Source organism: Phyllostomus discolor, chromosome 8 (assembly GCF_004126475.2).
Source record: "Phyllostomus discolor isolate MPI-MPIP mPhyDis1 chromosome 8, mPhyDis1.pri.v3, whole genome shotgun sequence".
In the NCBI taxonomy this organism is placed as follows: domain Eukaryota; kingdom Metazoa; phylum Chordata; class Mammalia; order Chiroptera; family Phyllostomidae; genus Phyllostomus; species Phyllostomus discolor.
Window position 1 is genome coordinate 74,728,939 of NC_040910.2, and position 23,837 is coordinate 74,752,775.

A 23,837-nucleotide genomic window follows, 5' to 3' on the forward strand; every position below is an offset into this window, starting at 1 on the left:
TTTATTTAGAAAGTTACAAAGGGTAGTACAAGTGAGCCAGCTGGGCCGCATGGGCTCAGGAAACAAGCTACAGAGACAGAGGAAGGGCCTTGGAGCTTAGGAAAGGGAAAGGCAAAGCTCATGCCCCTGTGGGGAAGAAGCAGGGGAGGGAAAGGCGCAGCATGCTCCCTGAGAGGAAGAGGGAGATTGAGAGTATGCTCTGGGCCCTTGGTCTTGAGGGTTTTATTAGTAGACAGGAGTTTAGGAAAGGTCTTATGGGAGGATCTCAATAGAATATTTGTCAGCTTTATGTTGATGTGCCAAAATGAGATTTATTCTCCTGCCTGTGCCTGACCTTGGATGCGGTTGGCACGAATGACACTAACTGGCTTTCTGCTCTTTATCTCCTTGAGGAGGGTGACTTAAGCTATTTACCCTCTGATTAGGGAGGAGAAGTGCAAACCATTTACACTTAAGTGTCCTTGGTTGGGGAAGATGGCTGTAAACTGCATGGCCATTTAACTGCCTGTTTTAGTTTCTTTATTCCAGTTGTCCTGGCTTACTAGCCTGTCTTGTTCCCCCTTCAGAGACTTCCACCTCTGAAATTTTTTAGGGATGAGGGAGGGCGATAGGTCTTCAGTAACTGCTTCCTGCTGGCCAGGATGTGGTCCCTGCCTATATAGGGTGTGGAAGTCTCTGATCTAAGAGAGACAAGGGAATGGGGCCTGAGACTGGAACAGAGAGCCTGTGCTGTGATTCTTCCAGTGTGGGGACTGGCTGGAATCCCCGAAGCATCATCACCTTGATGTGGAGTTGTATCCAGAAGCAAAGTTGGTTGGCTTTTTGCCTTGACTCACTTCTAGTCTGGCTTTACTTACTGCCAGCTTGCTGACCTACTAGGTTGTGCCCTGTATGTAGCAGCCTGGTTTTTCTGGCTGCTTTCTTTGGAAGATGTTGATTCAGTGTTTTCACTGAAAGAAGAAGACACATGACTGAGTGAACAATTTCTCTCCTTTTTTCTTTTCCCTTAGTTTACATCATCCAAATCAGGGGTCACCTAACTTTTTTTTAATAAAGTACTGGGTGGTAAATATTTTAGGCTTTGTAGGTCTGTAGTCTCTGTCACATTTATTCAGCTCTGCCATAATTGCATGAAAGCAGCCACGGACAATATGTAATTGAATGAGCCTGTTTTCCATAGAACTTTATTTATACAAACAGGAAGTGGATGTGGTTTATTGTACAGTAACTATACCTAAATAAAGCTGGTGCAAATATAAATAAACAAATAAATAAATGACAGATGATGGGCTGGATTTAGCCTGCAGGTCATAGTTTGTTAACTGCTTGTTTAAGTCGTTAAAACTAGGTAAGGGGTATTATAATTGGAGCAACCCTTAGAAATATCTAGTCCAACCATCTCACATTGTGCATCAGAAACGGGGAAACAGAAGGGAGATTGTTTGCCCAAGGCCACATGGCATATCAGTAACAAAGGTGAGATTCTTAAGACCTTCATTTCCCAAACTGAGATATAAATGCCATTTTAAATAGTTCGAGGGGTTTCTTTTATGTAAGACTTCTCAAAACTTTTTTCTTGCTAAATTCTCTTCCTTGAAGAAGATTCGATTAGTTGCTACAGAGCCCAGTGCCTGTTACGCCCCCGTTGTGCAGTGTGTCCCATGATGATGCCAGCATCAGTGGGGACATCATCGGAAGCACATCTGGATGATAAGCAGCATCATGGGGCTTCCCTGTAGGGGCAGTGGCATAAAGGATAATCCAAATTTATTTGATAATTTTCATTGTCATCCTCATCAAGAACTAACACAAAGCACTCACTGTGTGCCAGGCATTTTTAATATACAAATGTTTTTTCATGGAATCTTTGACCATTATTTTGTGGAACTCAGTTTCAGAATGTAGTTCTAGACTAATTTCATCAAAGAGTTTTTACTACTACTTTCTATTCTTTTCATTAGTTGGTCTGTACATTTACTGATAATCAATTTGTACCTAGACGAGGCTGTAATAATGAATAGGATGCAGTTTCTGTTCTCAAGAAACTTAACCATTCGGATGTGATGCAGTGTTTTATTTTACATTTTATTTTAGGCAATGTGGTTTGGCTGGATGAAATGACAGCCACACGAGCCCTTATCAATATGAGTTCTCTGCCAGACCTGGATAAGATAAGAGGCAGGGATGCCAATGAGGACAAGTCATCTGAGAAAAGCAAAAAAGGTAACTGAACACAAAGGAGGGACTTTGGGGCTGAAAGTCCTGTTATTTACTCAGTCGGCTTGGGTTTCTGTGCAAAGAGTTGCATAGCATCCCCTCAGCAGTCATTTCTGAAATAGGCCGTGATGTTTTGGATCAACAGTAAGTAGAAGGAGAAAATAACTGGACTTTTAAGTGGTATGAGATGGAGTTACATTAAAGTTCATCTCGTCTCTCACATTCCATTTTAGGCAAGCAGGAAGACAGTTCAGATGATGATGAGGCTGAAGAAGGGGAAGTTGAAGATGAAAACTCAAGCGATGTAGAGGTTAGTCAGAGGGGAAAGATATATGTAAGGTTTTACTGTAAAAAACTGCTCACTCTCTTTTTATTTAAGGCTTAACGACTTAGTAAGTTGTGTTCTTCCTCTGGCTCTCACCATTAGACCTTTTGAGGGTGCACCAGGCCCTTGGCCTTTAAGTTTGTGTGACTGGAATGAATGATTCATCTTGAGGTCTTAGAACAGTACTCACTCAGAGAAGCAATCATTTTCTATAAAATAAAACGGTTTTATAGAGAAATATTTTGAAGTGTTATCTAATCAGTAAAATTAAGAAAAAGCAAGTGATGGCATGTTTCCTGATGGATTATGTACTATTGTTGGGAAAATTGAAGTGTATTAATTTAAAAAATATGCATTGAGTGCTTACTATATACCAGATTCTAGGTGCTGGGGATATAGCGTCAAGCAGAACAAAGTCTTTGCCCTCTTGGAGCCTACATTCTAGTGGGGAAGCCAGACAGTACACAGATACACAGATATGTAATGTCAGGAAGTGATAAGTGCAGTGAAGAAAATTAAGAAGGGTAAGTGGATAGAGAATGGTGGAGACCATTGTTTCTTTGACAAGGTGGTCACCTCTGACTTAGAAATTCCACAGAGAACTAGTGCCGCGATACCGATGAGTATTGTTAAAGGCAGAATGCTTTCTTTACCTGTGGTAGCTTTGCTACTGAGGAAAGGCGACAATGGCTTTAATGCTTATATTGAAATACTCTTTTTTTCTTAAGTTGGACACATTATCTCAGGTAGAAGAAGAGTCTCTGCTAAGAAACGATCTTCGTCCAGCTAACAAACTTGCTAAAGGAAATAGGTTATTCATGAGATTTGCTACAAAAGGTAAATACAATATTTGGTATTGATTTTTATTTTTACTCAAAGTGGTTTATTACTGAGTGACATCCTTCTCTTTTGAATCAGAAGTTAGATCAAATAATCTCCAAGTCCCTTCAGACTATAATATTTTGTGCTTATGAAACGATGGCTGACTGCCTGAGTTGCAATTTCTGACTTTGAATGTGAATATTAACTATTTGTACCCTTTTTTGATTTCTGGCTAAAGTAAGTTAGTTCCTGTGAAAGCTGGTTTGACCCGTGTGCTTTTGAGCCAATGTATCATCTGAACTATGAAAACCTTTTAAGATTGTGTATTTTCTTTTGTATCCAAAATGTGTTTATTGGGATGGTTCCCTACTCATCTTGATTCGGGGCGATCTTAGTGCTGCCTCCTTCTGCAGCCTGGTTTGTCCTGTAGGCGGAGCAGCCAGCACACAAAACTACCCTTTGTGCTGGCTAAAGACGGTGGTGATTTTACAGCATCCTGGGCACTTCACACCCATGGAGTAGGAACGGGCGTCTGCACCAGGCCCTTCTTGTGTTTCCTCTTCTCTCTGGAGAGGGATGAAGGAGATCCTTTGTGAGAGGCGTGTTGTTGTGGGGAGGTCATCACTGCTGGAAAGTAAAATTGTTTATTTTTCTGTGTCACAGCAATATCCTCCTGGACATTGCTCATAGTACCATTCAGCTCTCATTCTCTAAGGAATTAAATCAAGTCTCTGATAATTTGTAAGGCTTTTTATGTGCGGTGATTTTTGGTGCACGTTAAACACACACACACGGTTTCTTGAGTGGGTTAGAGGTGACAGTCCTTCACTCTTGAATGCTTCAGTGTGTTTCTGAAGAATGAGGACCTTGTCGTATACACAGCACAAGTTATCAAAATCAGGAATTTAACAGTAATACAACACTGTTACACAATCCATAGTCTACATTAGGATTATATCAGTTGTTCCAAGAATCCCCTACCCTGTATATTAAAACTATCTGACACTGTGAGTGGCATGTGTAGCACTTCTTGATGATGATGATAGTTTTCAAATAAATTTGGATTTTCCTTTATACTTCTCCCCCACTAAACTGGATCCACTTCAGGACTCAGCACTGAAGTATGCCATATCTCTTTAGTCGCCCTGAATCTGGAACCACCCCTCTGCTTTGTTTTCCTCAACTGAACCATTTTTTAAACAGTGAGGCTAATCATTTTATAGAGTGCTCTTTAGTGTGGGCATGTCTCATGTCTCTTCCTTATTAAATTTGGGTTGGGCAATTTAGGCATTGCCACAGAAGTGATGTTGTGTTGTTTTCTGTGCACCAGATCGGGGCACGTGATATTTATTTGTCCCATTGCTGGGGTTAACTTATCACTTGCTTTGGGTGATGATTACCAGGTTTCTCTATACTGTGAAGTTTATATTTTTTCATTTGTAATTTCAAAATTTGTGGGAAGATACTTTGAAATCGATTATGTAAGTAGTCTGTTGCTCATCCAACTTTCACTCAGTAGCTTTAGCACCCACTGACTTTTTAACTCTATCATTTCTTTATTAGTTGGCAGTCTGCTGTAAGGAATACCTTTCCCTTTTATCCATTTAGTTATTTACTTATATCTGTTGAGAGTCGTGGAGTTTATTCAGTGGGTTATCATACATTGCTATCATTGTTTTGACTCACAAATCGTCTTCGGTTTGCCCAGTGGAGCCCGTTTCACCAGTGAGCTTTAGACATGTCTCCATCATCCTTAGATCACTTTCTTTATGGCACGCCAAAACATCTTGTTTTTCCAGGCTCAGTTTGTGTTTTCCCTTCCTCAGCTCTGGAACCAGCCATTTCTCCTTGGGCATGTTTTTTCTAGGGGCACATCCTAGTTGTGCTGCTAAGTTTCCCCGTAGCACTGATACCTTCACATTGGGGTTTCTCCTCCTCTGCCATCAGTGAGTGCCCAAGGAGTTGTCAAAGTCCTTTAAATTATGAAAAGTATGTGTCATCACTGACCACCTTTCCTTCCTGTTAACTGGCATTTTTTTTACAAGTCCTCACGCAAGGATATGCTTATTGATTTTGTTTTAGAGAGAGAGAAACATTGACGTGAGAAGAAACATTGATTGGTTGCATCCCATACGAGTATGACCAGGGACTGAACTCGAAGCCTTTTGTTGTGCAGGTTGATGCTCCAACCAGCTGAGCCACTCAGCCAAGGCTAATTGGCATTTTAACTTAACATGGGGATCTTTCCTGCATTGACTCATTTGAGTGGTTATTTGAGTATATTCTAGGTATATGGTATCATGTTGTTTTCTTTAAGACATTTTGAGAAAATCATAATAAACTGGAAAAAATGGTTTATCAAATATATGGAATTATGTATAGTCTGTTTCTTTAAATCCAATTCTGTATTGTTGGAGTATTGTCATTCCAAAATGAAGGTCACCTTTTAGAGGGCAGTGAAAATACTTCCTCTCCTAAAAAGCCTTCTTTAATTCTTGAGCACATGTAATGACCGAAGCTCTTTCATGCTTCTTAGAACCTTGTATATTGTATTATTAGGTTTTCCTAGTAGTATTTCCTCTATGAAGTCAGCTCCTTAACGGCAGCTTCACCTCATTCATCTGTTTTGTTCCATCCCTTGCACTTAGTGGGCACAGAGAGTGAATGTGCTGATCTGATCCCAGCTATGAAAACACAGTCTTTTGTTTGTTTTAAACTATTCCTCGTTGTTTTCATGCTCACAAGAAATCCTAGGTAACTCTTGTAATTAATTTTTAGATGACAAAAAGGAACTTGGAGCAGCCAGAAGAAGTCAATATTACATGAAATATGGGAATCCAAATTACGGAGGCATGAAAGGAATTCTTAGTAATTCTTGGTGAGTCCAGAAGTGTGAAATAACATAGTTAAACTTTTCTTAATTCCTTAGTGGGTATTCTGCAGTGCCATGTCAACACGATGTGTGGACTCAAAGGGAAGACAAGGGGGAGGAGTACAAGATTCTTTTGCTTTTTGTACTGATTTTTTAGAGAGGGAGAGAAAGGGAGAGAGAGAAACATCGATTTGTTATTCTACTTATTTATGCATTCTTGTGTGTTGATTCTTGTGTGTGCCCTGGCCGGGAATTGAACCCACCTTGGTATGCCTATCAGGACAACCCTTTAACCAACTGAGCTACTTGGCGAGAGCCGAGTGTAAGATTCTTAACTGTGGTAAACGGTCTTAGAATGCTGAGTTTCAGTTTTATTTCAGATGTCTCTGTCTCAACACCTGACATTATGTCAGCGTGTAGTTGAATTAATCAGTGGGTTTCAAGGTCCTTCCTGGTGGTCTTTGATTTTGTGCTTATTTTGGCAATGTTGCAGGAAGCGAAGATATCATTCCCGTCGCATTCAGCGGGATGTGATCAAGAAGAGAGCCCTGATTGGGGATGATGTTGGCTTGACGTCCTATAAACACCGACATTCCGGTAGTTGCCTGCTCAGCTCTTGGGTAGACACATGTTTGGCTCCCGAAATCATATTTTTATTCTTAATACAGTCTTTTAAGGTTCCAAACTTTATCATCCTCTCTTCCTTGCCCTCACCCTCTGCCAACATATAGGAAAGTAAGTCAAGTCACAGTTAATTTTAAATTGTCCATACAAAGAGGTCAAGCGATTTTATAAAAGCTGTTCTAACAAAAAAAGTCCAAATGTGACATAGGGAAAATGAAAATAAAACTATTATTAAGAATCTAATTGTTCCTACTATTTATGTCTAAAACTGCATGAAAAGTTCTTTAAAAAATATTTTATCAGATGAACTGATTTTATTGTTCCTTTATCTGAAAATGAAAATAGGCTGCTATGCATAGTGTTTTATGCTTATTGGCTTGTGCACACGAATGTCTCCAAAAAGTGGGATGTTATCACTCGGGTCTTTGCCTCTCCTCCCCTCCCCTCCCCTCCCCTCCCTCCCCCTCCCCCTCCCTCCCTCCCTTCCTTCCTGTGCTTATTATAGAAGAACTATTTTCATTATGTTTTATAAAGATTTGTTTTTATTTTGAACCTAATCTGTGGGATCTTCTACATGCTTTATAGGACTAGTTAAGTCAGCATACAAACATGGAATAACATGCATATACATTTATCATTGTAATAGGGAGAGGTAAAACCTATACCTTTTTAGTTAATGTGTACATCAAAAATTGTATATTTGAAATTTGCATCTTATACAGTTACACTTCTCCAGTGTCAGTTACTAAAATACTTTTATTATGCAATCTTTATATTCATATTAAAAAAATTAGAAAGATTTCCCTTAATTCTAGGACTCTAATGTAACACTGACTTCATTTTATGTTTTTCCTATTCATTTCTTTTCATAATAAATATTATAATTTTTGTGAACATATCTTTTATATCTGCTTCAACTATTTCTAAGCGGTTTTTCATGAATTAAAATTATAGTTGATTTTCATTATTTCTGGTGGTTATGGTCTGTAAAGTCACCAGGATCATTGAAGGATCTAGTCATACCATTTTTGTCAGCTGACCAATATATAAACCTTATGTGATGTTTATTTCTGTTTAAAGACACCTTATTTTAACACATATATTTAGTACATTTACTAACATGGATTCACAGGCTGTCAACAGCATTTTAACTCATGTCTGAACAAAGCTTACCTGATGCACACATTTTCCCCTTAAGGTTCATCACATTGTCTTTGCACTTAGGAACAGTGGACGGCTTTGGCATTACTGAACAGTGAACTCGCCAAGAAAAGCCACAGAAATGTGGAAAACATGGCACGCAGTAGACTGCACAGAGGGTACTTACATACCGTGTGAGAGATGAAACGAGGAGGCAGAGCAGGGCCTTCTGTGACCTCAGCTGGGAATGTGCGTGTGTGGTAGCTGGTTTTTTACCACTCTGCACATGAAAGCACTGCGAGTTAGAAATAAGTTGGGTGGATTTGCGAAAATAGAGTCTATGAAGAGTGACAGTTGACTGTATTTTAGATAATTTTATAATTTTCCATAGGCTGCTAGATCATACTTTACCTAGCCATTCTGCTGTTGTAGGTATCAGAATGGTAACCAGATTGGCACTGTTACAGATAATGCTTTAATAAAATCTTGGGCATGGGAACCTCTTCTTTTAAAAAGGTCATTGAAGTGAATAGAAAATTAGACTTGTCAGTACTCTTCCTAATGGTCTTTTTGGTTAAATTCCTTAGGACTAGTGAATGTCCCTGAGGAACCCATTGAAGAGGAGGAGGAAGAGGAGGAAGAGGAAGACCAGGACATGGATGCAGATGACAGGGTGGTGGTGGAGTACCATGAGGAGCTCCCAGCTCTCAAGCAGACCCGGGAGCGAAGCACATCCAGGCGGTCCAGTGCCAGCAGCTCAGACTCTGATGAAATGGACTATGATCTAGAATTGAAAATGATTTCTACTCCTTCACCAAAGAAAAGCATGAAAATGACTATGTATGCTGATGAAGTGGAATCTCAGTTGAAAAATATAAGGTAAAATTATTTTTTTATGTTCATCAGTGCTTGCTTTTAGTTTGTTAAACTATTCATTTTTTCCTTAAAGTATATAAGAAGAGATCCTTGTTATAGACAATGTAAAAAGTGAAAATCACCTGTATCATCCTCTCCTATGATAGGGACTGTTAGCAATTGAGTGAATAACCTTCCTGCTAGTCTTATGCATATATACAACACTTGGAGAGGTTATAGATATATTTGTACAAAAATGAAGTTATGCTATTTATATCGTTTTGCTGTATGCTTTTTCCATTTAACATATTGTAGACATCTACTATCTTTTCAACTGTATGTAGTCCATCATTTGAAAGTATCATGGTTTATTTAACCCACAGGTGGCAAACACAAGGTCCGAGGGCTGAATCTGGCCCTCCTTGATTCTACCTGGTGGCAGCACTGAGCTCTCGCTTAACTGTTAAGGAGTAGTTACATTTATACAGTTCTAAAAATTACATTCAGCCCATTGAAGGCAACCGCAAGGCTGATGGGGCCCCCGGTGAAAATGAGTTTCATAACCCTGATTTAACCTAATCTCTTATTTATAGACATTTAGGTTTCTCTTTTTTTACTATCACATTAATAGATAAATTCTTTGAATTCCATTGACTACATGAAAAATATACATGTTTTAAAATGTGGTATTGCTGTCCTAGCCGAGTGGCTCAGTTGGTTGGAACATTGTCTCGTATACCAAAAGGTTGTGGGTTCCATCCCTGGTCAGGGCACATACCTAGGTTGTAGGTTTGATCCCTGATTGGGGCATGTATAGGAGGCAACCAATTGATGTTTCTCTCACTTTAAAGTTTCTCTCTCTCTACCCCCTCCTCTCCCTTTCCCTCCTCCTTCTTCCCTCCATGCCTCCCTCTCTCCCCCTTTCTTTCTCTCTAAAATCAGTGAACATATCTTTGGGTGAGGATTAAAAAAATTTTTTTTAATGTGGTATTGCTAAATTTCATTCCAGAAAGATTTTATTCACTCACATTGCCACCTATTACTCATATACTCACCAGTGTTAGGTACTGTCACTTTCCAATTTTTGCTAATTTCATGGACAAAAAAAATAGTTACGTTAGTATACATTTTTGTGATGACTGGTAGGGATGAGCAGAATCCTGAGGGCAGCTGGCATATGCACAACTCAAAGGACGGGAATCTAGGGATGCTCTCTTTAAGTGTTCATGGCGGTGTATTTGGGGAAAGGGGAAAAAACATTCAAGCTGGTTTGTAAGGCTTTGTGACATACTTATTTTCAATTTTCACAGAACTTTATAGTGGTAAATGCTGCCAAAATAATGCTGATCCCTAGAATGGTAGCAGATCTCTCTGACAGAGGAGTCAACTCTTTAAAGAATGGGGTTGTAGACTCTTGTATCTTCACTCCAGCCAAATCACAGCCTGAGTGAGCAGTGGCCTCAAGCCCTTTACTGGCCTCTACCTTAACATGTGTCTCAGGGTAAGGGGACTCCCAGTTATGTGCTCTGTGATAGCTTTACAGATACCGTGTGTAAAAGCCACCCTGGAAAACTCAGGAATCTGCCCACTCTGGCTGCTCTCTTTACAACAGGCTGATCGTGATTTTTGTAAACAAATAATTATTGGTGTGAATGAATATTGGCTATTTTAGATTGGGTTTTTTAAATTGTTTCCTCAGAAGTATAAAATTATTATGTGGGCATTGTCCCAAAGTTGAAGTCGATTAACTGTGCCCTATTTTTTAAGGAACTCCATGAGGTCAGATACTGTATCCACAAGCAATATCAAAAACCGAATCGGTAACAAATTACCGCCTGAGAAATTTGTAGATGTCCGGCATTTATTAGATGAAAAACGTCAGCACACGCGCCCACGGCCATCGGGCAGCAGCACTAAATCAGGTATTGTCCAGCTGTGTTTCTGGGCTTCCCTCTGAGCTCCACAAAGCAAACTGGGGCAGGGACAGGTTTTTAGATAAAATGTTGCTGTTCGTGGACCTATTTAGTTGTTTTGGTTCATTGCTTCTAAATTTTGAGTTAAGCATTGGACTTCAGGACGTGAAAAATAACCGTAAGAGTAATAGAAATTAGATAGACTCCCAGTCAAGATGGTGGCCTAGGTAAACATGCTTCACCTCCTTGCACAACTACAGAAAAAAATTACAACTAGACCACAAAACGAATATCACCCAGGACCATCAGAAAATCAGAAATCTGACAACCAAGGATATAAAGAAGCCACATTCGTGCAGACAGGTAGGTAGGAAGGGCAGTGTGGCCTGGGGAAGTGGGGGAATGGGTGGTCCCACATTCACAAGGGGTGGAGAAAAATTGGGAGGGATACCTCAGGAGTAAGTGATCCCAGCCCCAGGCCAGACCACACAGCCCAGGGTTCCAGTGCCAGGAAGATAAATCCCCATAACTTCTGGCTTTAAAAACCAGTGGGGATTGGGTTGGCGGAAGAAACTGCCAAATTTTCAGGAGACTCCTCTTAAAGGGCCCACACGGATTTAGGACTTACTCAGACCCACCCACTCTGGGGTCCAGCACCAGGGTAACAGCTGGAAGGGCACCAGTCACATACAGGGAGAAAGTGAAGAGACTGGAAACAGGGCAAGTGCTGGGAAACAGCTTCCTCCTGGGCAAACCTCCAGAAGCCAGGCAGTGGCATTGTCCTCTCTCCAAGCCCTCCCTCCACACAGAGCCATGAAGTGGTAAAGCAGGTTGCCTCACTCTGGTGATTACCTAAGGCTCTGGCCCACACAATTTATAGGGGCCTTTTCTACAATAGGCCATGTTACTAAAACAGAGAATCAAAGCTACTCTACCTAATACACAGAATCAAACACAGGGAGGCTGCCAAATTGAGGAGACAAAGAAATATGGCCCAAGTGAAAGAACAGAACAAAACTCCAGAAAAAGAACTAAGCAAAATGGAGATAATGCTCCTATCAGATGTAGAGTTCAAAAGACTGGTTATCAGGATGCTCAAAGAACATGTTGAGTATGGTAACAGCATAAAATAGACCCAGGCAGAAATGAAGGTTGCACTAAGTGAAGTAAAGAAAAATCTACAGGGAACCAACAGTGAAGGGGATGAAGCTGAGAATCAAATCAAAGATTTGGAATGTAAGGAAGAAAAAAGCGTTCTATCAGAACAGGAAGAAGAAAAAAAGCTTTTTAAAAAATAAGGATAGTTTAAGAAGCCTCTGGGATATCTCCAAACATACCAACATCTGAATAATAGGGATGCCAGAAGGAGAAAAGGAAGATCACAAGATTGAAAACATTTGAAAAAATAATGAAAGAAAACTTACCTAATTTGGTGAAGGAAATAGACATACAAGTCCAAGAAGCACAGAGTTCCAAACAAGTTGGATCCAAAGAGGAATACACCAAGAGACATCATATTTAAAATGCCAAAGGTTAAAAATAAAGAGAGAATCTTAAAAGCAGTGAGAGAAAAGCAGAGAGCTACCTACAAAGAACTTCCCATAAGACTGACAGCTGATTTCTCAAAAGAAACTTTGCAGGCTAGAAGGAGCTGGCAAGAAGTATTCAAAGTGATGAAAAGCAGGGACCTACATCCCAGATTACTCTATCCAGCAAAGCTTTCATTTAGAATGGAAGGGCAGATAAAATGCTGCCCAGCTAAGGTAAAGTTAAAGGAGTTCATCATCACCAAGCCCTTATTATATGAAATGTTAAAGGGACTTATCTAAGAAAAAGAAGATCAAAACTATGAACAGTAAAATGACAACAGACTCACAACTATCAACAACTGAACCTAAAAAAAAAACGAAACAAAAACTAAGCAAACAATCAGAACAGAAATAGAGTCATAGATACAGATTTCATTTGGAGGGTTATCAGCCAGGAGGGAAAAGGGAGAGAATGGGGGAAATGGTGCAGGGATTAAGCATAAATTGGTAGTACAAAGTAGACCAAGAGAGGATAAGAATAGTGTAGGAAATGGAGAAGCCAAATAACTTACATGCGTGACCCATGGACTTGAACTGAGGGAGGGTTGCTGGAGGGAATAGGGAAACTGAATGGAGGAGAGCAAAAGGAGAAAAATTGGCTCAACTGTAATAGCATAATCAATAAAATATATTTTAAAAAAAGTAATAGAAATTAAACTGTTGTAGAAATGGTTAAGAATTTGAACTAGATGCCCACCTAACAAGTACTTGGCCATTAGGCCTGCTGTGGGCCAGGCCCTGGGCTAGGTGGTGGGGATGTTCGAAGTCTTTGGAGGGAATGCAAAGTCATCATAGAACTCTGATGGAGAAACACACAAGTACACACATTCAGATCATTCCACCCAAAGCAGAGTGGACGGAGTGATCTGATCATTCTGTAAGCAGTGTGCTGTAGGAGCAGAGGGAGGCTAGATCTACCGGCAGAATTATGGAAGGCGTCTTAGAGAAAGTGGCTTTAGAGTGAGGCCTTGGGAAGAGAATAGGATCTCAGTTGGCAAATGTAGTTTTTGAGGAAGTAACCTGACCCTATATCTATTTTAGAAAGATAACTTGGGAGCACAGTGCAGTGGGGTATAGAGCTCAAGAGCTTATAGAATTCAAGTAACAAGGGCCTGAACTAGGTCAGGGACTGCAGAGACGAGAATGGATGAGAATGTCAAACCTTGTGAAGGAAGAAGACTCAGCACCAAGATGTGAGGGAGGAAAGGGAGAGAAGCCAGGGGGCCCGGGCCTGAGGGACTGGGATGCTGGAGATGCAGCTCTGAGCGAGTAAGCAAAACGGGTACGAGCTCCAGTACAATGTCTTGGCTGGTAGATAAATGTGGTTTTATTGTTGTTGTTAGAGGGAACTCAGGAGGGCAGGCAGATGGGGGGGTGTGCACAGTCAGAGGAAAAATAGATTGGATTTGGGGTATCTTCCCTTGAGCCTTTGTTTTTCACCATGTGCATTACATTTGTTGTTAAGTGTAGTAAGTTTATTGAGAACTTCTTGTATGTTCAAAGACTGGCTTCTGCCACCAAGCAATTTGCAATATTGCTTGTTAGCTAAAATGTTTGTAAATTACGTGGTCTGCTTGGTTCTACTTAAAAAAGAAAAAAATAAGACAGTTGATTCTGTCTCAGAAATTCCTTTCTGGAGCAGTCAGCTGAGATTCCCCTTGTCCCCCACCTTCCCCCAAGAGCCCCTATGTCTGAATTTTCCTAAGGAATCCAGACTGATTGCAGAGAGAGAAGGCTTTTAGAAGCTTGAATGTGTCATGTCCTTTGTCCTCACTCGGGGAGATCTGGACCAAGTTCTATAGTGACCTCAGGGTGACAGTACAGGTAGCAAAGCACACACGCCTGGTAACAATAGTATTTTTTTTTTCTTTTTCTAGATATACGCCAGCGGTTAGGAAAAAGACCACATTCTCCAGAAAAGGCTGGTAACCCTGTCGTTCGGAGAGAGCCCTTTTCTGATGTACATAGTAGGCTAGGTGTTCCCAGGCAGGACACTAAAGGCCTCTATTCTGATACTCGGGAAAAGAAGTCAGGTTGGTAACACTTAAAACTGACAGTGATGGGAACTGGGTAAGAGCAGGTACAATGGGCAAAGCATGGAAATACTTTGTTAGCAGAAGGCAGTAAATAGCAAATGCTAAAAATAAATTACATTCCTTCTTCCATGTAATCATTGTAATAATAACCACAACAACGATGACAACGATACTAATGATAATAGTATGGAAAATTTAAAAAATAGCAAGAGACTCACCCTAGTGCTTTCTGTTTAGCACAGATAGTTTTTAGTTTCATGTATGCTGTTCTTAGTCTTTGTTTATATACATATCCTACTTTTGCATATAGCATTTATCTTTGTCATTTTCTACATTGTTAAACTCTTCTTTTTTAAAAAATTCTTTATAAATAAAACTTAATTGCCTTATAGTGTGACCATACTGTGAAATTCTAAATACATATTTATCTATTATTAGATATTGATAATGTATATTTTTAAAATTAATGGAGGGTAGGCAGAATCTCTAAGAGTTTACAGTGTTGTAGGCCCCTCTGTTTGTATAATGTTATATCTGGGAATGATCTGGGGATAGCCCACTCCTGGCAGAATGCAGCTGTACAAAGGCTGGTGAGTCTCACCAGGGAGGGGCAGGTGTAGCATAAACAGACTCCCCAGTGATTTTGAAGTGCCTAGTGTTGTGGGGGGTGTGTGTACCCTAGCTGTAAGGATCTCCCCTTGGATCCAGATCCCTCTGTGTGCAGGCAGGGGATTGCAGCCAGGAAATGAGATTACCTGCCCAAGGCTACATGTGGTTGCAGGTGCCTCAGGCCTCCCCCTACCCAGGGTTTTCTGCTCATCAGGTGCTGACAGTACCCCTGCTTCCTCAGTACTACCCTGCTCTTAGCATTGACTGCCAGAACTGAAATGCCTTCTCATTCAAACAGGTAGTTTATGGACTCGCTTGGGATCTGCATCCAAGACCAAAGACAAGAACATGAAGAAAGTGGATCATAGGGCTCCTGGCACTGAGGAAGATGACTCCGAGCTGCAGAGGGCGTGGGGGGCTCTGATTAAGGAGAAAGAACAATCTCGCCAAAAGAAGAGTCGGCTAGATAATTTACCATCTCTCCAGATTGAAGTTAGTCGGGAAAGCAGCTCTGGTTCGGAGGCAGAATCCTGATGCTCTTGGGGCTGATGGCAGCTGCCCTAAAGCTTGACATTATTGTGCAGGGTGGGGCGCACAGTAGGAACCTCCCCTGCAGGAGCCGGTGCCCCTCCTGCTTTTACTCCTGCAGTCACCCTCAGCTCTTGCTACTTTAGCAGGACTTCTTAAGAATGTGACCTGTTCTGAAGGGCTCTGTCTTTTGCTGCAGAGTTATAGTTCTGGGCCCTCAATTTTTTTCCTACCACCCCACAAGCTTTACCCTTTGAGAAGAAGGCAGCCCTCCAGATTTTTGTAGACGATTTTCTTAATATTTTTAACATTGTGTCTTTTAAAAGAAATGTTTTACACAGTTCATCCAAAGAGCAGAGAACTGAACTTCTCACTATTGCCTTGGCCCCGACAGCTGTTACCAGCACCCTTTTCCCAAGAAAAGTCAATTCCCAGGTGCTTATTGGACAGCCTTCAAGGGGGAAGATGAGGGAAGCTGCCAGTTCACCCTTCCAGGACCCTAGTGTGGGGGCCGAATCTCATGGACCTGACCTCAGAGGTGCACCAGTGCTGCCCAGGTAGATAAGAGACTCCGCATCGATCGTGCTTCCGTTCCTCCCTGGGGATTTCTGTTGGGGACCGCTTGCTAGCAATCAGCTTGAAGTGAAGATCAAGTTCAGTGCTGTGGGATTTTTAGGAACAAAAAATTGACTTCTGGATTTGGGTTGTTTTTTTTTTGTTTTTTGTTTTTGTGCCAGGGGTGGGGTCATGGGGTAATGTTGAACAACTTTTAAGTTTGTATTATGTTTAAAAATATTAATGGTTTAAAAGTTAAAATTTTTAATTTTTATATGTGAAAATACTTCCTGTTGGCTAGAAGGGAAGCTCAAGTGGTGTCTAATGTGCTGTTAAATATATATTATATACTTTGGAAGAAGGCAAAGAGAGGAGTCTCATTATTTTTAAATGATCCTACTTGTATAGTCTGTTGTACATAGAGTTGAACTTGCTTTTTGGCCACTGTAGGAAAAGACCCATCCATCCCAGATGGGGCTCTGTTGTTTATCATCACTTTAGAAGTAATGCATTGTTCTTCTTTCTGTCTCCAAGTTCTGGCACCTGAAGACATCTTCAAAACTGATAAATAAGATAATAGCTACAGAAATTTTAGTTCATTTATTTTTAAACTCCTTTCCGATCATTTTAACCACAAAAAGGCAATAGATTATTTTGTTTTCCTATCTGATTTTTATTTTGAAGTATTTAATATTTGCATTCCTCTGCAGACTTAAAAACAGTGTTTCACTTCAGTTCACCAGAACTTGGGAGTTAGAGATAGAAAAGCCTTTGTCCCTTTGGCGGTGTCATAAATTGTCATCTGCCTGGAGCATTTCAGTTTCCACTGCAGCCCTGGATTCTGGAGATCCTTACCTGGGGCTGAGCTAAACTAATGGTCACATGGGTAGTTGGTTAAACGCAGAACACTGATGTTAATAAAGTAAAGGGCTGTGAGACTTGAAAGCTGCAAAAACTCTGTTGTCCCTATTTTGTTGGTTAACCTACTTTTTTCTCTTCTTTTAGAAAAATTAAGAGCATATAACCATGATATGTTTCAGCTTCCTAATAAGACTCTAGGAAAAAGATGGTTTAGGTGTCTCCGACAGTTGAGACTTAAGGTTTCTGCGTCTTCTCAGCTCCTCTTGCTCTTTGCAGCACGCCGCTGAGAGCCAAGTTCTTGAGTGGGTTTGGGGAGTTGGTCGAGTGAGAATCCTAAGGCCCTGAGAGTCAGAGACCTGCATGCCAGTCCTTGGCTTTGCTGCGTGGGCCTGGGCGTTGGTTTCTCCAGCTAGCAAATCCGTGGGCTGGTACGAGAGTGTCTGGCTGCGTTTGTGGGTTTAGTGGTGTTTGCCTCTTTGCCACAGTTATGGCTGCAGTGAGCTGGCCAGCGCTGGTTTCTGTTGCAGGTAGGGGAAGGGTCAAGGAGACAACTGAGGCTGTGCATGAGGCTGTGGATGGGGACTTACCCCATCCTATACCTGTCTCTGGGTAGGACAGAAGTCTTTGTGGTCAGGTTCCCAACTGACAAGGTCTCCTTAGAGTTCAGAAAATGTCCCCTCTTGGGCTCTCCTTTGGGTTCCCCAGTAGTAGTTGGGGCCCATTAGTCCTATGCCCTTGTAGCTCTCAGCAGTCGCCTCCTGGCGACCAGGGAAGACTCTGGAAGGGCAGTGATAGTCAGAACTGGGGTTTGATCTAATCAAGAAAAATGCCCATTTTACTAGCCTGGCAATTCTCATAAACACACAGAGCCCAGAAAGGTCTCTTTAAGGACTTTAAGTTGATTTTTGAAAGTTGCTGGCCTTCACCTCTCTTGCTGTCCAGTCTGCACTCAGGCACTCAGATTTTGCAGCGTCTCAGGCGTGCCCAGCATGTTCAGGCCCTTTCTTTGGGGTTTGGGAGTACGACAGGGCAGTTGGGATTGTCCCCAGGCAGGCAGCTCGGTGGGCTTTACACTAGGCACTCTGGGGGGGGGTGGGCAGCAGGGCCATGCACTTTTCATACTCTTAGTGTTTGCACACACTGGGGTTTAAATATGTTTTTGCTGCTTGATGATAATGAGATACCTCACTTCTGGTTCCCACTCTTCCCCTCGGGAGAGGTGTCAGCTACCCATGGGAACTTGTGGAGCCCTCCACAGGATGTCACCTCTCTTCCCCTGGCCTCCTCCGGTCCAGTCCAGTCCCATGAACCCCCCCCCTTAGTTCAGCCACTGCCTTGTCCTGCTCCATCCTTGGGGCGGGCTCTTCACTAGTCTCTGCCTCATCTCTCCCTCCCCGTTCTGCACACCGTAGCCAGGATGAACTCTTATTGTTAGCAGTTCCTTGAGATACAATTTATATAACATACAGTTCACCCATTTAAACAGCAAGCGTCACCCCATCAGCTTTAGAACATTGTCATCACTAAAAAGAAACCTTACACCCATTAGTAGTCATTCCTCACTCCCTCTTCCCCCTGGCAGCCACTATTTCTGTGTCTGTGGATTTGCCTGTCCTGCACGCTCCATATAAAAGGTGGCCACTGGTGTCTGGCTCCTTCACTGAACATGGTTTCAGGGCTCTCTGTGTTGTATGTAGTGTGTATCAGTACTTCATTTCTTTCCTGGCTGAGTAACTTCCCGTTGTGTGGCTGTGCCACATTTTGTTTATCCATTTACCTGGTAATGCACATTTGGGTGGTTTCTGCTTTTTGACTGTTATGAATAGTGCTCCTGTGAACATTTCTGTATCAGTTTTTGCGTGGACATGTGTTTTCATCACTCTTGGGTTGTTTACCTAGGAGTGGAATTGCTGGGTCATGTTGAAACTCTCTCTTTAACTTTTTGACGAACCAGGTTGTTCTGCCAAGTAGTTGCATCATCTTTCATTTCCCCCCAGCAATGTACAAGGGTTCCAATTTTTCTGCATCCTCATGAACGACTAATTTCTGATACAAATTGTTATCTGTGGTTTTGATTGGCATTTCCCTGGTGACTAATGATGTTGGCTGTTTTTTCTTGTGCTTCGGGATGAACTTTCTGAAGCAAATTATTCCTGTATCTCCAGGAACTATTCCAGAGTTTCGTTCACCGTTGCCCACCCTTGCTGGTGCGGCTCTGTTGGAGCGTCATCTCCTACACCAGAAGGCTGTGGGTCTGATCCCCGGTCAGGGCACATATGGGAGGCAACCAATTGATGTTTCTCTCTCTCATAGCAATGTTTCTTTCTCCCTCTTCTCCCTTTCCCTCTCTCAAATCAGGAAACATTGAAAAGAATTTTTTAAAAAAGCTTCACCATTGCCCTTGGAATAAATCTCAAACTCCTTTGATAGCTCACAAGGCTGGTGAAGATCTAGTCTCTGGCAGTATTTCTGTCCTGTTCAACACATCCTCCGCCCGGCCCTCTGTTCACTGTTCCCCCCGGCTCATCTGACCTCCCTGGCCTTCTGGACTGCGCAGCGCTGTCCCTCCCCCGGCCCTGCCGGGCTCCTGCCTAGCCTTCGCTTTTCCCTCATCCTCAAGAACTCAGACACCCCTCCATGAGGCTGTCTTCAACTTCCAGAGCCAGGTTATGGGTCCCTGTTTGTGCCCCACGGTACTGCACGTAGGAGTCTCAGCTCACTCCAGGGATCGGTTATAAAGTCATGCCTAAGGTAAAAACTGAGTGTGATCAAAATTCCTCTTGGACACCCGGGGGCAGGTGCCATGTTGAGACCAACATGGGGAGTGCAGCGCCTTCCTGCCCATGTGGAAACACATCGCAGTTTCTTTGGTTGAGCACCAGGTAAAGTGGTTGGTCTGCAGTTGTGAGGGCCATGTTCTGTAAGAAATACTTTGCCCTGGCTGGTGTGGCCCGGTGAATTGAGTGCTGGCCTGTGAGCCAAAGCATTGCCAGTTTGATTCCCAGTCAGGCACATGCCTGGGTTGCAGGCCAGGTCCCCAGTAGGACGTGTGTGAGAGGCAACCACACATTGATATTTCTCTCCCTTTCTCCCTCCCTTCCTTTCTCTCTAAAAATAAATAAATAAAATCTTTAAAAAAATTTTTTTAAAAAGTAATACTTTTTTTTTTGGTGTCAGAGTCCTACACAGGTGAGAGGAGGCACTTGAGAACTGAGACAGGCCAGAGGAGCAGCAGCGGAGCGAGCTGGCCTCGGCCCTGCCCGTCTGTTCAGTGAGTGCAGGGGCAGGTAGAATGGGCCCGACAACTTAGTCATTTTCCTTGTCTTTTTTCCCAGACCAATACCATGATGTTTGAAGTGAAGTGTGTGCATGGTACCAAATCTCTGTACTCTCCCAAACCAATACACCTTTACACTAGATTATAATTCCCTGTTCCTCCTTTGCCTTTTTGCTAGACTATAAGCTCCGTGAGAGCAGGGACCACGACTGGCTCCCTCCTGGGTTTCCCCAGTCCTACTACCATGCCTGGTACCTGACAGGTCCCCCCTAGACGGGTGATGGATGTGTAAGCCCCCAGCTGCAGGGGCAGCTCCATTCTCTGCACCCTCATCCTCTTTCAGGCTAGCCCTTGTTTTTCTGTTTTCCCTGCTAGCCTGTGAGCTCCTAAGGAGCAGGTGTCTTCATGCCCTTATGTCTGTGCCCTCCCACCACGCCCATCCAGGGTAAGTGGTGTTGCCAGAGTGTTCGGTAAAGGAATGAACCGTGGCAACCGGGCCCAGCTCTGGCTCCTTTGCAGGTCCGTCTACTTCTAGTCAGACCACCAGATTCAAAAAAGAGGAAGATTGTTCAGAAGTGCGTGCACTGTGCTTGTCTAAGAAAAAATCTCAATTATTAGACCTTGATAAAATCCAAATTTTCGTGATCTGATCATATCTGAGCTGAAGCTTACCCAGCTCTATAAAGAATTTGCCAGAGAATCATGTAGCTGAGAAGGCACGCATCTGCTCAGGAAAGCAGGAAAGGCAGTGGGCAGATGGACAGGAGGCCCCACAGAGAGACTGCTGGGCCTCTCCTCAGCCTCTGGTCCTGTTGGGGTCCTGTTGGCGAGGAAAGCCAGGCTGTCCCAAGTGGGCGGAGAGAAACGGAGCACTTCCTGGTGGCGGCTCTGCCTGGAGCAGCGTTCCCACTCCCTGGAGCGTTCCTAAGACTGTGGCGGAGTGCTAGCAGGCGATTAGGGCGCAAGTTAACAGCAGTCGTGACTCCCGGATTAATAAATTGCTGCACAAATAAGTTTAATATATAGTTCTAAGCTTTGTAGAACAAGAAGTAGAAGTTAAGCCATTTTTTTTCTTTCAACAACTGAAAGGACAGGATGTTCTTTATAATCTTGAGCGTAGCGCACTTGCTTCAGGGCAGATTGTTGCTGTGTACTCCAACCACCAGTGACCTGGAACTGTCCCTATACGTTTATAAAATAAAACCTTAGAAGGAAAAATACTTGTAGCATTTTTAAAAAATGAAATTTATGAAAATTTCACAGAACTTGGACGTTCCTAGAAGCAATTAGGGAAATGCCAGCTCAAAGCCTGTTTCAGATAGTTGTGAGACATGGAAGTGGGATTTTGCTGTGATAGGAGTAAAATTCCAGAGTATGGGTAATACTCAAGCTACCAAAGTCTAGCCTACTCTGGGGTCCTTTTTTTTTTTTTTTTTAAGATTTTATTTATTTTTAGAGACAGAGAAAGAGAGGGAGAGAACATCCATGTGAAAGAGAACTCGCAGTGGGCTGCCTCTCATACATGCCCTGACAGGGCTCCGAACCAGTGACCTTTGCTGTACAGGATAACACCCCACCAACCCAGCCGCACTGGTCAGGGCTCTCACTTGGTTTTGTTCGAGCAGTTCTGGAGTTCTTCCCTGGGTGACCAGATTCCTCAGTAGCTAAGACGTGTGTCCCCTCAGATGGTCACCCTCACCCTAGACCAGTGCAGGTTGGTGAGGGCCAGAGGCCCACACCGTTGGCAGGAAAGAAGACGTGGCCTTCCCGTCCCTTCCTGGGGTTGTCGTGTTTAATCCTGTGATGCATCCCTTCTCGGTGGTGGTAAGGATTCCCAGAGGGCCTGTTAGCAGGGTGCAGCACTTTTAGCTCAGGGAGAGTGCCTCTTGGGGATGGTCAAAACAGGGCGGGGCTGGGGCTGGAGCCCTGGGAGCTCACTCTGTCTCACATACAGATGGGAAAGCTGGAGCAAGTCCCTTTACTTCTCTGGACATCAGTTTCCCTGTCTTTTAGGTGAAGGGCCCCACTGGGGTGATCTCCAGTGTCTTTTCATGTTAATGTGAGTTCTGGGCTCTGTGTTGTGCTTTCCCAAGGAGCCCCAGGATTGCAAGCTGGGCAGGAAGGAAGCAGGGCAAGCAAGAGGCCTATGTTCTTGAACCCCAGGTTCCATGAGTCAAGCATACCCCACCCCTCACCCAGCCTCCCCACCACGAAAGGTCAGGAGGGTCCTTTCCCTTGCTCCCTCTCCACTAAGCCCCCTTCCCCAGCATGCACAGGCACCATTCACTGTTTTATTTGGGAAAGTTTTTAGGAGGTAGCCCAATGTACTATACCAGTCAGCCTGAGCTGTCATAGCAAAATACCATAGACTGGGTGGCTTCAACAGCAAATTTATTTTCTCACAGTCTAGAGGCTGGAAGGCCCAGATTAGGGTGTCAGCCTAGTCGGGTTCTGGTTAGGCCTCTTCCTGGCTTGCAGACGGCTGTCTTCTCACTGGGTCCTCACATGGCCTTCCCTCTTCTTCCTCTTCTGAGCCTGTTGGGTTAGGGCTCTACTTTTATGACCTTAGATACTTCCTAAAGGCCCACCCCCAATATTGTCAAATTGGGGCATGTGGGTTCAACATACTCATTTGGCCTGGCTGGCATAGCTCAGTGGATTGAGCGCGGGCTGGGAACCAAAGTGTCCCAGGTTCGATTCCCAGCCAGGGTACATTCCTGGGTTGCAGGCCATAGCCCCCAGCAATCGCACATTGATGTTTCTCTCTCTCTCTCTCTCTCTATCTCTATCTCCCTCCCTTCCCTCCCTGAAAATGAATAAATAAAATCTTAAAAAAAGAGAGAAAGATATATTAAAAAAAAAAACCAAAAACATACTCATTTGGGGGTTGGGGGTCACACTTCAGTACATGGCACCCAGTAATGCAAGGATCCCAGTGTATGTTTGTGGAATGAGGTCCCTGCTTTTTAATAGCTCATGAACTGGAAGGGATTTAGATCTGTGGGTCTGAAGGCACTAGGTTTGGAGTGGTTCAGAGTCCTGGTTCTGGAGGAAATAGATCTGCCCGAATCCCAGGTCTGCCACATGCTAGCTCTGGGCAAAAATTACTTAACCCCTCTCCCTGAGCCATTGTCCTCATTCATGAAAGCAGGATAACCCTGGGGGTGGCTGTGAGGGCAAGGTGAGGGCTTGCCTGGAAGGCCCTTGGCAGCAAGCCTGGTGCTCCCTCCAGAGTGCTCCTCCCTCAGCTCCCCTCCGCCACCTCCGCTGCAGCTCCCTCTCTAGTCTCTACTCTCGGCAACATCCTCGCTCTTCCCGATTCCCTCTCAGGACCCAGAAGGCGAGGGGGTACTTAGAGGCGTCTCCTGAGTCAAGGCTGTGAGGCAGGGCCTAGGACGCCCCACGCACTGATGAGCCAGGCAGCTGCGCTCTCACTGCGTGCTGAGCACGCCCCCTCTAGCCCGTAACTTAACACTTCTGTTTTGAAATTACAGAACAGTTTCAAGGGTAAAATAGAGAACTTTTTGCCACATTTTATCACTCATTCTTTCCCTCCCTCTCTGAACCATAAACTGTTTGAGAGTTACTTACGTATGCCATGTTCCTTACTCCCT

General features: G+C 43.2%; 1 protein-coding gene across 2 annotated transcripts in view; it reads left to right on the forward strand.

The window, feature by feature from the left end:
- NCBP3 (nuclear cap binding subunit 3) overlaps positions 1-17,030 on the forward strand; it is a 31,159-nt gene extending 14,129 nt beyond the window's left edge. For both annotated transcript variants that reach the window (XM_028534218.2, XM_036033252.1), the window contains exons 5-13: positions 2,095-2,223; positions 2,451-2,527; positions 3,271-3,379; positions 6,143-6,242; positions 6,730-6,833; positions 8,588-8,879; positions 10,623-10,777; positions 14,235-14,390; positions 15,301-17,030. In XM_028534218.2, coding sequence (XP_028390019.1) covers positions 2,095-2,223; positions 2,451-2,527; positions 3,271-3,379; positions 6,143-6,242; positions 6,730-6,833; positions 8,588-8,879; positions 10,623-10,777; positions 14,235-14,390; positions 15,301-15,536 — 1,358 coding nt within the window. In that variant the 3' untranslated portion in view covers positions 15,537-17,030. The remainder of the gene's footprint in view (positions 1-2,094; positions 2,224-2,450; positions 2,528-3,270; positions 3,380-6,142; positions 6,243-6,729; positions 6,834-8,587; positions 8,880-10,622; positions 10,778-14,234; positions 14,391-15,300) is intronic.
- The last annotated feature ends 6,807 nt before the right edge of the window (positions 17,031-23,837 follow it).